Below are 15,834 nucleotides of genomic sequence, written 5' to 3'. Positions count from 1 at the left end.
CTTGCTGGGTAGAGTAATCTTGGTTGTAGGTTTTTCCCTTTCATCACTTTAAATATGTCCTGCCACTCCCTTCTGGCTTGCAAAGTTTCTGCTGAAAAATCAGCTGTTAACCTTATGGGGATTCCCTTATGTGTTATTTGTTGTTTTTCCCTTGCTGCTTTTAATATTTTTTCTTTGTATTTAATTTTTGATAGTTTGATTAATATGTGTCTTGATGTGTTTCTCCTTGGATTTATCCCATATGGGACTCTCTGTGCTTCCTGGACTTGATTGACTTTCCTTTCCCAAGTTAGGGACGTTTTCAACTATAATCTCTTCAAATATTTTCTCAGACCCTTTCTTCTTCTATTTTTCTTCTGGGACCCTTATAATTCGAATGTTGGCGCATTTAATGTTGTCCCAGAGGTCTCTGAGACTGTCCTCAATTCTTTTCATTCTTTTTTCTTTATTCTGCTCTGCAGTAGTTATTTCCACTATTTCGTCTTCCCGGTCACTTATCTGTTGTTCTGCCTCAGTTATTCTTCTATTGATTCCTTCTCGAGAATTTTTAATTTCATTTATTGTGTTGTCATCATTGTTTGTTTTTCTCTTTAGTTGTTATAGGTCCTTGTTAAACATTTCTTATATTTTCTCCAATCTATTTCCAAGATTCTGGATCATCTTTACTGTCATTACTCTGAATTCTTTTTCAGGTAGACTGCCTATTTCCTCTTCATTTGTTTGGTCTGGTGGGTTTTTACCTTGCTCCTTCATCTGCTGCATATTTCTCTGTCTTCTCATTTTGTTTAAGTTACTGTGTTTGAGGTCTCCTTTTCGCAGGCTGCAGGTTCGTAGTTCCCGTTGTTTTTGGTGTCTGCCCCCAGTGGGTGAGGTTGGTTCAGTGGCTTGTGTAGGCTTCCTGGTGGAAGGGACTGGTGCCTGTGTTCTGGTGGGTGGGGCTGGATGTTGACCTTCTGGTGGTCAGGGCCGTGTCCGGCGGTGTGTTTTGGGGTGTCTGTGAACTTAGTATGACTTGTAGACAACCTCACTGCTAATGGGTGGGGTTGTGTTCCTGTCTAGCTGCTCGTTGTTTTGCATGGGGCATCCAGCACTGGAGTTTGCTAGCCACTGGTTGGAGCTGGGTCTTAGTGTTGAGACGGAGATCTCTGGAAGAGCTCTTGCTGATTGATATTATGTGGGGCTGGGAGGTCTCTGATGGTCCAGTGTCCTGGACTCGACTCTCCCACCTTGGAGGCTGAGTCTCGACACCAGGCCAGAGCACCGAGACCCTGCCAGCTGCACAGCTCAGAAGAGAAGGAAGAAAAAAACAAACATAAAAATGGACAGATACAACCTCAAACCAAATGGTAAAAGCAAAACTAAACAGCCAAAGTCACACAAAGAGACGTACACACACACACTTGTAAAAAGAAGAAAAAAACAAACACCAAGAACAAAACCTTAAAAAAAAACCAGACAGAACCCTATTACAAATGGTAAAAGCAAACCTAAATAGACAAAATCACACAAAGAAACATACACCCCCCCCACACACACACTCACAAAAAGAGAAAAAAGGGGAAAAAATTTTTTAAAAAAGGAATAGAGCAACCGAACCAATAAACAAATCTACCGATGATAACAAGCACTAAGAGCTAAACTAAGATAAACATAAAACCAGAAACAAATCAGACGCAGAGACAGCAAACCCCAAGTCTACAGTTGCTCCCAAAGTCCACCGCCTCAGTTTTGGGATGATTCGTTGTGTATTCATGTATTCCACAGATGCAGGTACATCAAGTTGATTGTGGAGCTTTAATCCGCTGCTCCTGAGGCTGCTGGGAGAGATTTCCCTTTCTCTTCTTTGTTCGCACAGCTCCTGGGGTTCAGCTTTGGTTTTGGCCCCGCCTCTGTGTGTAGGCCACTTGAGGGCGTCTGTTCCCCACCCAGACAGGAGAGGGTTAAAGCAGAGGCTGATTAGGGCTCTCTTGCTCACTCAGGCTAGGGGGAGGGAGGGGTACAGTAGTCATAATTAGAATGCGGGGCGAGCCTGCAGCAGCAGAGGCCAGCATGACATTGCAACAGCCTGAGGTGTGCTGTGTGTTCTCCCAGGAAAATTGTCCCTGAATCATGGGACCCTGGTAGTGGTGGGCTGCACAGGCTTCCAGGGGTGTGTGTGTGGATAGTGACCTGTGCTTGCACACAGGCTTTTTGGCGGCAGCGTTAGTAGTCCATCCCCATCTCTGAGGTCCGCACTGATCGCCACAGCTCGCACCCGTCTGTGGAGCTCGTTTAGGCGGTGCTCTGAATCGCCTCTCCTCACGCACCCCGAAACAATGGTCTCTTGCCTCTTCAGCAGCTCCAGACTGTAATCCCGGACTCCCTCCCAGCTAGCTGTGGCACACTAGCCCCCTTCAGGCTGTGTTCACGCAGCCAACCCCAGTCCTCTCCCTGGGATACGACCTCCGAAGCCCGAGCCTCAGCTTCCAGCCCCGCCCGCCCTGGCGGGTGAGCAGACAAGCCTCTCGGGCTGGTGAGTGCCAGTCGGCACCGATTCTCTGTGTGGGAATCTCTCCGCTTTGCCCTCTGCACCCCTGTTGCTGCGCTCTCCTCTGCGGCTCCGAAGTTTCCCCCCTCCGCCACCCGCAGTGGGGCTTCTAGTGTGTGGAAACCGTTCCTCCTTCACGGCTCCCTCCCACTGGTGCAGGTTCCGTCCCTATTCTTTTGTCTCTGTTTTTTCTTTTTTTTTTTGCCCTACCCAGGTACGTGGGGAGTTTCTTGCCTTTTGGGAGGTCTGAGGTCTTCTGCCAGCATTCAGTAGATGTTCTGTAAGAGGTGTTCCACATGTAGATGTATTTCTGATGTATTTGTGGGGAGGAAGGTGATCTCCGCGTCTTACTCTTCCGCCATCTTGAAGGTCTCCTCAGTCTTACTCTTAGTATCATTTTTTCCAGAGCTTTTCTGAAGCTTCACTGTGCCTTTTTCATAGAAAGAAAATCATCCGTTCACAATACAACCATCATCACCTTGAGCTGTTTTTGTTCATCCTCTCTCATTTTGGAGTAATCTTGAAATCTTCCCTCCTATTAGACAGTTTTAAGAAATGTTTGGCTATAGTTATTTATATTTTCAGTGGTAGAAATACTGCCTTAATGCTAGGAAAACTTCCTCATGGATAATGTCTTCCTCTTGAAGCATTACAAATTAGTAAGTGAATTATCCATTGATTGGATAAATTTATTTTTTATTTACCAAAATAAATGCCTTTTAAAAAAACATTCATTCTTTGATCAGCTTAATGCAAAGCCTGTACCAGGCACTACAGAAGAGAGAACTGGAAGATAGTTCTGCACGGAAGATACGTCCTCTGTCTGCAGCACTTGTCATAAAAGCAGAGAGCTTTTACCTACTGCATATTAGTAATAATAACGAGAACGTTCACATTACAGAGTTAAAAATCAACTTATAAGCCCAGTGTATCTGATTATTTCTAGCATGTTGGGAAAGTGAAGGTGATTCATTTGGTCAGAAGTCCCAGTGATCTCAGGGTCATTTCAGGTTCTCTATGTGATCTTCCTCTGCTTGCTTGCCTTACTCTTTCGAGACAGCCACTGAGTGTGTTTCAAAAGGGATGTCCCCAAGGAAAAGGGACTCCCCTATTCCCAACCCTCAAGATGGACAGAACTGAAGTTAGGAAAAAGCCGATTTCCACGTGGATTTTAAAATATCAATGTGAAAACAAAATGAGCAGTGAAGCCCAGGTTTTTAACAGACAGTCAGAAGAGAAGTCGGAAAAGGAGAGCAAGATGGTGAGAATTGGGAGAGTCTGGTGACTCATTAGTTTTCTAGGATGTTAATGTATTTGGCATTTTATGTCACTGGTGTTAAACTTTTTTGACCACTATCTGCAACAAGAAATATTATTGGGCTTCCCTTGTGGCGCAGTGGTTGAGAATCTACCTGCCAATGCAGGGGACTCGGGTTCGAACCCTGGTCTGGGAAGATCCCACACGCCACGGAGCAGCTAGGCCCGTGAGCCACAATTACTGAGCCTGCGCATCTGGAGCTTGTGCTCCGGAACAAGAGAGGCCGCGACAGTGAGAGGCCCGCACACCGCGATGAGGAGTGGCCCCCGCTCGCCGCAACTGGAGAAAGCCCTCGCACAGAAACAAAGACCCAACACAGCCAAAAATAACTAAATAAAATAAATAAATAAAATTTAAAAAAAGAAGGAAAAAACTGAATAGGACCTTAAAGATCATTTAATCAACTCATTTAAAAAAAAAGAAATACATATTATTACATGACCTAGTGTTCACATACAAATACATTTCTTTATATAAAACTGAAATGAAAAATTATTTTCCCCTTACTACCTGTACCTTCTCTTCTGTGTCATTATTTTAAAGTGCTGGCAGAAAGCATCCCATTAATTGCATTTCATTATCCTCTAATGGACCAGACCAGGGGTTAAAAATATACTGCCTTGGGAAACAGTGAGATTCACATGGGCAAGAACAGAAGTGAAGTAAGGCTTGTTTTTTTGGATGTAACTGTTATTGTGGGTTATCTGCCAGTTTGTAGAAATCCAACTACTTTGATCGTCTGACACACAGCTTTCCACCCAGCAAGTGTCAAGTTACTGTTGAAGAAACACAGCACAGCAGTCATTACTACTGTACAGCCAAATCAGTTGTTGCTTATATCAGTCTCGTCCCCTAAACTCATCCTGTTGCAAGACAGGAGATGCTTGTTGATCAACTGCAGCTGCCACTGACCAAAACAGCTATACAACATAAGCTAAACTGTAACTTAATCAGACGAGGAGGATCCCCTGTGACTTCAAATCACTCCAGAACTTTGTACAATAACCATTTCTTGTCATCCACAGTTCCTGCAGGGCAGGAATTGAGCTGCTCAGTAGGGCAGTTCTGGCTCAGGGTGTCTTATGAGCTTTTAGTTTGATGTTGGCTGGGGCTTGGGAACTGGGGATGGAGGGTCACATGGCTAGCAAGTTGGGACTGGCCAGTTGGTTTCTCTCCACATGGACCCCTCCACCGGGTTATGTGCTTCTCGACATGGCAGCTGGCTTTGTCCAGAGCGAGCCATCCTAAAGACCAAGATGGAAACCCAAGGAGGTGTGATACATAGGTGTGCGTACCAGGAGGTGAGGATCCTTGGCTATCTTAGAGGCTGGCTACCATTCCTTAAAAGAATATCTTTATTGGTCATCCCTGGTGGTGCAGTGGTTGAGAGTCCGCCTGCCGATGCAGGGGACACGGGTTCGTGCCCCAGTCCGGGAAGATCCCACATGCCGCGGAGCAGCTGGGCCCGTGAGCCATGGCCGCTGAGCCTGCGCGTCTGGAGCCTGTGCTCCGCAACGGGAGAGGCCACAACAGTGAGAGGCCTGCGTACCGCAATGATAAAATTTAGAAAATGGGGTTCATGAGGAAATACTGAATCATTAAGCAAGTAATATTTAAAGTGCAGAATTATGAAAAATTAGTTAAATATTGGGAAGAATCTAAATGGAATTAATATGGATAGAAAATAGTTTAGTAAAATTAGTAATGCTAATCATTAAATAAGTAAAATGACCCATCAACTGATTGGTCAGAGACATGTGTCACTAAATTTTTACAGAGTAGACAGAAGACTGTCATACACATTTCACTTAATTGCTGCTCTAGATTAGGCGTTGGAAACAGTGGCCTGTGGACCAAAGCCAGCCTGCTGCCTTTTTTTGTAAATAAAGTTTTATTGGAATGCAGCCACATCCATTTGTTTACATGTTGTCTGTGACGGCTTTCTCACTACAAGAGCAGAGGTGATCACTGTGACCAAGACTGTTTGGTCCACAAAGCCTAAAATATTTGCTATCCTTTGCAGAATAAGTTTGTCGACCCCTGCTCTAGATTTAGATTTTAGACTTTTAAATACAAGGTTAGGTTTTGTAGTGTTGATGAGATGCATAAATCCAAGGACTGTAGCATGTAAGTGGACTTATAAACACAAAAGAAGGTGCAGTGTTAAGTGTTTTTAATTTTTTTTAGAAGAAAAGTCTTAATAATTAGAAGAGGGGTAGAATATAGTGAGATTCACAAGAATAATGCTTCATTAGGGAAGACTTTAATTAGGATAATTGATGAGCTTCACATGGGGCTTGTAGGGGAACACATGAGGCCAACATTTGAAAAACAAATGTTGACTGAATTAGGTTATTGTGAAAAAGCAATTTAAAATTTTTAATCAGTTTCTTACTCTGAATTGGAAGTGAGGAGTGTTATTATTTACTTGGAAATCTATTCTGGTTTATGATTAGAGTTTTGATTTCCTTTTTTTTCTTTTTAACATGAAAATATAGTCTTAAGAACATGCCCCTGAGTAATACCCAATTTCTACCCATGTACAGTGGGATGACTTGAAGAGATACAGGTACTCATCAGTCTTATAATATGCTGCAGACAAACAAGAATGAAATTTCTGGGTAAGAAGCACAAAGTTTAGGGCTCAGGGTCAGACGAGTGAGGACAAGATGCCAGGTACTTATGTGTAAGGGTTGCAATATATTTCTGATAGTACCAGCAGCATATATTCTCCAACTGGATTGGTTTTATGGTCATTATTAAAAACTACTTTTCTAAACTAGTGAAAAGAATTTATACCAAATATAATATACTTTAAGATTATGGTGTAAAGAAGAAAAGATTTAGAGATGAAGTTATTAGTATTCCCTGAAGCTAACAGCTACCATTTATTGGGTACTTACACTGGGCCAGGCATTGTGTCAGGTACATTTCAAAAATTAGCTCCTTTAATGCTCACAGTAACTCCGTAGGGTAAGAAATGACGTTATCTTCACTCAGCACATGAGTAAACTGAAGCTCAGAGAGTTTAAGTTGCCCACATTTAGTAGCAGGACTAGGGCTTGAATGTGGGGGCATCTCGCTCAGGTCTCTCCACACCACGCTGCTCACCTGGGCACCTGTCACCTTGCTTCTGGCTCCTGTTGGTTTCCTTTCTGTTTTCCCTTCCTCCCATCTCTTTTTCCCTTTCTCATTTCCTTTTTTCCCTTTTTATCAGTTAATTGCATAACTGATAAATGCTGTGGAAAACAATTTATAAAGCCCAAAAGGGTACAAACTATCAATAAAACATGAAAGTCACTTCACCCAGGCTGCCAACAGTCACTGTTCTCTCACCTGCTTCTGGGATGATGTACACGCACCAGAGACACCTGCCAGGATGGGACACACAGTTCTGCCCTGTTCTTTTTGACAGGTGCACGACCTGTTCCATAGTACAGATACTTTAATTTATGCAGCCATTCCTGTTGAGTATCCTTTCGACTCTTGGCATCTTGTTTTCCCTCTTTGGTGCTGTTTATGTAACTTTGCCTATTGAGCTTCTGGTGTTTGCCTTACCTACACTAATTGAGACGACTGAAGTGTATCTGTGAGTCTAGATGATCTTTGAAAAGCCATAGTTACGTTCTTCTATGACCTTAAATGGTATTTTATTGAATCTAATTTCTTGAATAGGATTTTGTTTCTGTGTCATGAAGTAACCCTTTCTTAAACTCCTTGAGAAGTGTCCTTCTTTGCTCATTTGTCAACAGATTACGTTTTGTATGTCAATTCTGATTTAAAGTTTTTCAGGGATCTGCTATTTCAAGCAGCTGTTTTAAATTACCACAGAAAAGTAATTTTTAGAGTTGATTTGTCATAGGTCATTAAGCTGTAAAATCGTATATATTGTTAAATCTATGTAGTGAAAAAATTTGAGCCACAAACTGTCAGGAAGTAATTTTTCCAAAAGAACATTAAGATAACCTAATTTCTGGTGTCATTTTAGTAATTTATTTAAATGAAGATCACAATTTACCATCATTGTTGATATATTGGTTAATTATATTTTTTATACAGCAGTTTTTCTTACTTTGGAAGGTCTTTTTTTTTTTTAGAAAATCAACTTTTCTAAAATGCAATAGGACTTCGTGTGCAGAGTGGCTATTTGTATATAGCAGACACTGGTACATATTTATAAATGATAGAAGAGGGGGTGGATGGATAGATGGGTAGGAGGGTGGAAGGGGAAAAAATAAAATGAAAATTAAAAACTTATCATGTCTATCTAGCAAGAGTGTCTTACAAAGCAAGAAGAAAACCTACCCTGTCTGCCTCTTGTTTTAGGTACATATAAATAGCAGAGAGACACGAGGTGGCAGAGAAGAGAAAACATGAACTCCTTCTAACCCCTTCCCTCAATTTCCTAGCAGTGAGACTGTGGGCAATCTCTGTCTGTTTCACCTTTTTCCTCATATAGGATGTGTAGTAAATCTATCTGACAGTATTCTTTTTTTTTTTAACATCTTTACTGGAGTATAATTGCGTTATAATGGTATGTTTGTTTCTGCTTTATAACAAAGTGAATCAGCTATACATATACATATATCCCCATATCTCCTCCCTCTAGTGGCTCCCTGCCACCCTCCCTATCCCACCACTCTAGGTGGTCACAAAGCACCAAGCTGATCTCCCTGTGCTATGCGGCTGCTTCCCACTAGCTATCTATTTTACATTTGTAGTATATATATGTTCATGCCACTCTCTCACTTCGTCCCAGCTTCCCCTTCCCCCTCCCCATGTCCTCAAGTCCATTCTCCATGTCTGTGTCTTTATTCCTGTCCTGCCCCTAGGTTCTTCAGAACCTTTTTTTTTGGATTCCATATATATGTGGTAGCATACAGTATTTGTTTTTCTCTTTCTGACTTACTTCACTCTGTATGACAGACTCTAGGTCCATCCACCTCATTACAGATAACTCAATTTTGTTTACTTTTATGGCTGAGTAATATTCCATTGTATATATGTGCCACATCTTCTTTATCCATTCATCCGATGATGGACACTTAGGTTGCTTCCATGTCCTGGCTATTGTAAATAGTGCTACAGTGAACATTGTGGTACATGTATCTTTTTGAATTATGGTTTTCTCAGGGTATATGCCCAGTAGTGGGATTGCTGGGTCATATGGTAGTTATCTGACAGTATTCTTGTGCAAATGAAAGATCGGTCATATATCCACAATACCTGCAATGATTCTCAACAGGTTGGTACCATATTGCTGTTGAAGCTGCTTCTCTGGCTTATGAGTTTTTAGCTCTTTTTCTCTATTTTCTTTCTTTCTTTTTTTTTTTTTTAATAGCACAGAATAAAGTGACCTTTATTATGTTCAATTTTTAAGACTAAATGTGAGTGATATAGTGAACAAAGATATGTAAATGCATTTTAAAGGATTTACCACATTTACGTCAAACTTAAAGGAATAATAAGGTTCATGATGTACAGTTGATCCTTGAACAACACAGGTTTAAACTGCATGGGTCCAATTATACATGGATTTTTTTTTCAGTAAATATATACTACTATAGTACTACACGATCAGCAGTTGGTTGAATCCATAGATGCAGAACTGCAGATATGGAGGGCTGACTGTAAAGTTATATGCAGATTTTTGACTGTGTAGAGGGTGGGTGCCTCTACCACCTTCTGTGGTCAAGGGTCAACTGTAGTTATTTGATAGGGAGTTAGATGGGCTATGGAAAGAACACATAGATAAATTATTCACACTAACTGCTGGATTAGAAATTAGGTTCCATGGATTTTGTTGTGGCATGCTTTTATATATATATATATATATATATATGCATACATATATATACACATACAGCAGGTTCTTATTAGTCATCCGTTTTATACACATCAGTGGATACATGTCAATCCCAATCTCCCAATTCATCCCACCACCACCCCCTACCCCCGGCTTCTTTCCCCCCTTAGTGTCTATACATTTGTTCTCTACATCTGTGTCTTGGTTTCTGCCCTGCAAACCGGTTCACCTGTACTGTTATCTTTTTTTTTTTTTTTTTTTGAGAAATAGAGTAGTGATTTTTGACTGGTTTGTAATTAATAGAATGAGAAAATAAGCAAAATGGGCTTCTTGGATTCCAGAATTGATTGATGATGATGACATTATTAAAATTTTTAAATCCTTATATGATGGCTGTGGCAGATCGTTAAGTCCTGAGAACCTGTCTTCTTATTACATTTAGAAGTGAATATACCGCCTGCCAGCTGGACCTCCTTCCCTGCCCTTCCATAGAGATGGCTTTCTTCTCTACTGTCTCCACACTGCACTTCCAGCTTTAAGAACCTCTTTGTTCTGGTCTTACTCATACTCCTGGCAGCGTTCAGCATAGTTGGTCCTTGACACCCTTTGCCCCTTGGCTTCCGTGACATCATGTACTTTTGGGTTTCATGCTGCTTTTCTGGGCACTCCTTGCTGGCTCTTCTTCTGCTCCAGCCACATTGGTTTCCCTGCCATTCTTCAGATATGCCAGTGATCTTACTTATTCCTACCTCAGGGACTTAGCACTGCCCTTTCCCTCAGCCTGGTATTCCTACCTCAGGGACTTAGCACTGCCCTTTCCCTCAGCCTGGCCCTTCATGCACATCTCATCTTTTGTTTGTTTGTTTGTTTGTTTTTGCAGTACGCGGGCCTCACCGCTGTGGCCTCTCCCGCTGCGGAGCACAGCCTCTCCCGTGCAGGCTTAGCGGCCATGGCTCACGGGCCCAGCCGCTCCGCGGCATGTGGGATCTTCCCGGACCGGGGAACGAACCCGTGTCCCCTGCATCGGTAGGCGGACTCTCAACCACTGCGCCACCAGGGAAGCCCCACATCTCATCTTTTGAATGAGCTCACCCAGACCCCCATTTAGCTCCACCACCCTAGCCACACCCTTGATTCCTCTATTTTTTCTTATTTTCATAGCACTTACCCACCCTGTCATACAACACAGTTTACTTATTTGTTATGTTGTATTTGTCTTCTCTGAGAGAGTGTAAACTCCATGAGGGCAAGGGTCTGAGTTTTTCACCCATATTCCAAGCACCTGTAATAGGTGTTGTGGATTGATGAAGGCACAGCATCTGTCCTGTGTTCCCTTTTCCGTCACGTCATTCACTTCCAAGGCGCTTTGCACACCATTTGCCAGTAACCCATAAACCCACATCTCCAGCCAGACCTTGTCCCCCTTCTCCACCTACTGACCTCACCACATAGTGTCTCATGGATCTAATCAGAAGAACAATAAAATCTTTGCACCGTCCTTAATTTCTCTCTTACCTTCACTTACCCACCTACTCGCAACCTCCAATCAGCAGGCTCTGTTGACCCTTCCTCTGCCCAGAAAGCATCCTAGATCTGCCCGCTTCTCTCTCTCTCTCTCTCTGCCGTACCTCACAGCTGTGCCACCATCACTTCTCACCCAGACAATTCCAGTGGCCTCTCAACTGTTTTCACTTCTCTTCTTGACCCTTTACAACCCATTCTCCATGCTGTAGCCAAAGGAATCTTTTTAAAATGTACAGATGTACAAATCACATCACATTACAGCCTTTGAGCTGCTTTCCATAGCACTTAGAATAAAATCCAGAGCTCCTTCTCTGGCTCATAAATCCAACACCAGTGGACCTGCGACCTCTCACACCTCATCTCTCAGCTCTTTCTCTCGCCCACCACACTCTAGTCCCTGGGCCTTCTTTCTTCTCTTTATATATGGCGGCCTTGGAGCCTTTACACTGCCCACTCTGTCTGGGTTTCTTTTCTGCCTTCTCTGCGGTTGTTCAAGCCAGTGCTTAAATGTTACCTCCTCAGGACTTTTCTTGGCCATCCAGCCTTCATTCAGTCATTTATCTTAGCATAACCCTCTCCCGCTGACTTGTAGTCGGCCCTCCATATCCACGGTCCTGCATCCTCAGATTCAACCAACCACATATAGAAGATACTTAGAAAAAAAATTCCAGAAAGTTCCAAAACACAACACTGGAATTTGTCTCGCACCAGCAACTATTTATGTAGCATTTACATTCTATTAAGTATTATAACTAATCTGGAGATGATTTAAAGTATACGGGCTAGGTTATATGCAAATACTGCACCATTTTATATAAGGTGCTTGAGCCTCTGCAGATTTTAGTGTCCTTGGGGGGATCCTGGAACCAGTCCCCCGTGGATCCTGAGGGAATATGGTACATTCTTTGTTTATCGAGCTTCTTCCCCAAGGGAAAGTGAGCTCCGTGAGAGCACAGACCCGTGTGCTGCTCTCTCCCTAGTATGTAGAACAGTATCTGGCACAGAGTTGATGCTCAGTCACTATTTGCGAGTGTCATGAATATAGACGATAATATTGCACTATAATGATGTAATGTGATAAATATTGCTTCAGTGGCAATCATAGTACAATATACAAGTGTATCAAAGTAACATGTACACCTTAAATTTACAAAATGTTACATGTCACATTTATCAAATAAAAAATTTAAGTAAAAATAAATATTTGTGGGGACTTCCCTGGCAGTCCAGAGGGTAAGACTCTGTGTTTCCACTGTAGGGGGTGCGGGCTCGATCCCTGGCTGGCGAACTAAAATCCCATATGCAGCGCAGCCAATAAATAAATAAATAAATATTTGTAGAATGAATGAATGAACAAAGGGAAGAAATTGCTTTTTTTAGGTTATAAATTTCTGTGATACTTATGATAATATTTTAACCAATTGACTAAGAATCCTTAGAACGGAAAGAAATTGACTATTCTGGTTTTGGGAAAGAGACACTAAGAAATACGTTCTGTCTCTCAGTAGAAAGTAGAAAATAGTTCTGCCCCACCCTCATTTTTTCTTTTCACTTACACAATACAATATTTTAAAAAATATTTTTCTCTTATGTCTTTATTTGGAAGCAAAATTTTGCATTCGCTTTGGTTTTTCTCACAAAGTGCAAGAGATTTTCTTATAGCCTTAAGCATTGTCTATAGCAAGAGACAGCTTGAATTCCAAAATAATGTATAATTACATCTATTCATTATCTTGCCACACGCTAAGTAGATGCTAAGGGTTTGTCACTGCAATAAAAGTCATTGGGATATTTAGGTTTACTTTATGAAAATATGTTTTAAAATTTACAGTTCTCCTTTTGTCGGACAGTAACAAATTATTGTGCAGAAGGTATTCCTTTACCAAAGACTTTTGCAAATATATGCCCTGGATTTTGCAGAGACTCTTCCTGTTATTTATTTATTTATTTTTTATTGTACATTGCCTGGGCTCACTTTATTGCTATATATTTGGAAAAAAATCCCAGTTGTATTAGTTATTAAGATTGCATATTTTAAAAAGTCACAGGGCTTCTACTTTTTTTTCTCGTTGATACGCTCTGAAGATCTTTGAATTGGAAAGCAGTAAAATCTGAATAGGACTCTTTTACCAACAAGATGTATAGCGTGAGTACTAATGACTGATTGTTACTGTGTTGTACCGAGGAATGTCATCCGTCTGTCCCAAGGAAGGAAGTGGTGACAGTGGTGGCTGTGGCTGCTTCTAACTTGTGGCTTATTTCTCCTCTTCAAGAGCCTGTTGCTTGGGGCTGGGAGTGGAAGTGGAGACTGACTGCAAACGGGGCATAAGGGAACTTCTAGAGGTGATGGAAATGTTCTTGAAGTGGATGCGGTAATGGTTGCACGACCTATAAATTTACGAAAAGTCACTGAATCGTGCACTTACCAGGTATGAGTTTCATGAATGTAAATTTAACTTCAATAAAGCTAAATAGAAACCGGTTTGGTCCTCCTTGCCTCATGTTCATTACTTCTCCCTTAACTATCAGTTCTTCTCTTCACAGTTACTCTCATCTCTTACCCCGCCTCTTTTCCACATTGTCTCAGCTATTGAAAATCCTTTTTTTTTTTTTTTTTTTTTTTTTTTTGATAATTCTGCCTCCTTCGTAAGCTTACTGCCCTTTAGATCTCATTCAGACCATGGGTTTTGGGGTCCAGAATTTTGGATCCACATTCCTGTACTGATTATCAGTGACACTGGGTAAGCCTCTTGAGCCTCAGTCTCCAGATCTGTAAGATAGGTAGAATAATAATCAGATCTATTGCATAGGGATGTTGCTAATATTAAATGAACCCATATGTTTTTAACATTCTGTAAGTGTTATTGATTGCTTTTTTTTTTTTTTTTAAGCATCCTAACAGTTGAGTTAGTGTAGCAAGTTCCTGGTGAACACACCAACTAGGGAATCATAGCACAGCTGTACCACTTGCCAGCTGTGTGAACTTGGGAAAGACAGTTAAAAAGCTCTTTGCCTTCATCTTCTCACCTCTATTTGAGATTTTAAATAAAGTTATCACGTAACGTTGTTGCAGGGGCAAATGATGCAACCCTTGTAAAGTTTGTAGCACAGTGTCTGACAAAAAGTAAGCCCTCAGTAAATATACTTGTTATTAAGTCTCTTGAGGACTCAGTCCCACCTGAGCCTTTCCTAAGCTGATTTTCAACCCCACAATGCTATTAAAAAAGTGTTCCCAGGGTCTGTAGTGTTGAACCCCAGATGTATATTTCCTTCAGCCAATAGTAGATATCACCAGGGAGCTGTCAGGAAGCTAAACTCCACCTGTTTCCAACTGAGCTAGCTCTCCTTCCTGTCCTCTCTCCTTGTGCTGAATCACTCTCCCTGAGATGCAACCCTTACATCCGTCTTTTGCATCTGTCTTCTCTGGCTTAATTAGTCGCCTCACTGCACCCACTTGCCCCAACAAGAATCCTTATAGTTGTACTCTAGTTTTACATCTGTTTGACCCCTCCATCCAGTCCAGCACCATATCCTATCGATTCTGTCCTTAAAATCTGTCAAATTTATTATTTCCTCTCCAGTCTTCCTCTTACTTACTACTTTTGACTCTCCCTCTAATTCTCATATCAACGATCAGTCTCCAGCCATTAATCTCCCTTTCCTCATCCATTTTCTGCGGACGAGTTGCCATCAACAATATATTTAAAAACATAAATAGGGCCATGTCAGTGCACTATTTAAAATTATTTCGTGGGAATTCCCTGGCGATCCAGTGGTTAGGACTCTGCACTTTCAGTGCCGAGGGCCCAGGTTCAATCCCTGGTTGGGGAACTAAGGTCCTGGAGGCCGCATGGCGCAGCCAAAAAAAAAAAATTGTGTCTCTGAAGAGCTAGCAGTGATAAATGTGTTCATTCATGTGTTTAGTGCATTCTAGAATTACTTATAAAGTCTTTCATAAACTGTCCGTGTGCCTTGCTGGCCTCTTTCTGCTTTGCTGCCCCCATACCATGCACACGCTTCCCACCTTTCCCCACCCGTGTGCATCTGCCCTGGCTTTCTGCCTTACCCGTGTTGTTCCTTTGTTTGCTCTGAAAGGTCCTCTGAGGTATCCAGCTGCCTTTTTGTACCAGAACATCTTCTTTCTTCCTGCCAATCCTGCTCAAATTTAACTGATCTGTAAATCATGCAAAATTATTGTATCTTTAACATCCTCCCTTCCCTGTCTCTGTCATTGTTTTTCAATTATTTATGTGTCCATCTCGCTCTGTAAACTGATGGGTACCTCAAACAGCGGCTCTTAATCAGAGGAACCTCAAAATTATGTAGGGAGCTTCTTCATAACGTCTGGCCCCCACAACGAGTGTGCAGACTGAAAGATTTCTGGACCCCGAACGCGTGTGCTTGAGTGTGTTTTTGCTACCCAAATGATTCTGCTGTGACCCTCTGGTAAAAAACAAAACAACAAATTGCAATATAAAGCTCGTATGTTCATTTCTATTCTCCCTCCTCCCCTCCGCTTCCTGTAGTGGGGAATGAATGCCAGGTATGTTTATTACACAGAGAGATCCACCCAACCTCGCATGTGTACATGCAGTGAAATGCACTAGAACTGTGTACCGTCTTCAGAGGTTGCTCACTCTTCATAGACATAGGTTATAT

At 41.8% G+C, this 15,834-nt stretch overlaps 1 protein-coding gene across 7 annotated transcripts in view; it reads left to right on the top strand.

Annotated features, from left to right (window-relative positions):
- Positions 1 to 15,834, top strand: part of PLEKHA5 (pleckstrin homology domain containing A5) — a 245,304-nt gene that overhangs the window by 81,611 nt on the left and 147,859 nt on the right. The window contains exon 4 of one of the 7 annotated variants that reach the window (XM_032646108.1): positions 13,449 to 13,575. The exons of the other annotated variants lie outside the window; for them this stretch is intronic. Within the exon in view, the coding sequence (XP_032501999.1) occupies positions 13,449 to 13,551 (103 nt within the window). The 3' untranslated portion in view covers positions 13,552 to 13,575. Of the gene's footprint in view, positions 1 to 13,448; positions 13,576 to 15,834 lie in introns of those variants that run through there. 7 annotated transcript variants of the gene reach the window in all.

Source organism: Phocoena sinus, chromosome 10, assembly GCF_008692025.1.
Source record: "Phocoena sinus isolate mPhoSin1 chromosome 10, mPhoSin1.pri, whole genome shotgun sequence".
Lineage (NCBI taxonomy): Eukaryota > Metazoa > Chordata > Mammalia > Artiodactyla > Phocoenidae > Phocoena > Phocoena sinus.
Note: the sequence above shows the minus strand (reverse complement) of the source record. Positions and strands in the feature narration are given on the sequence as shown.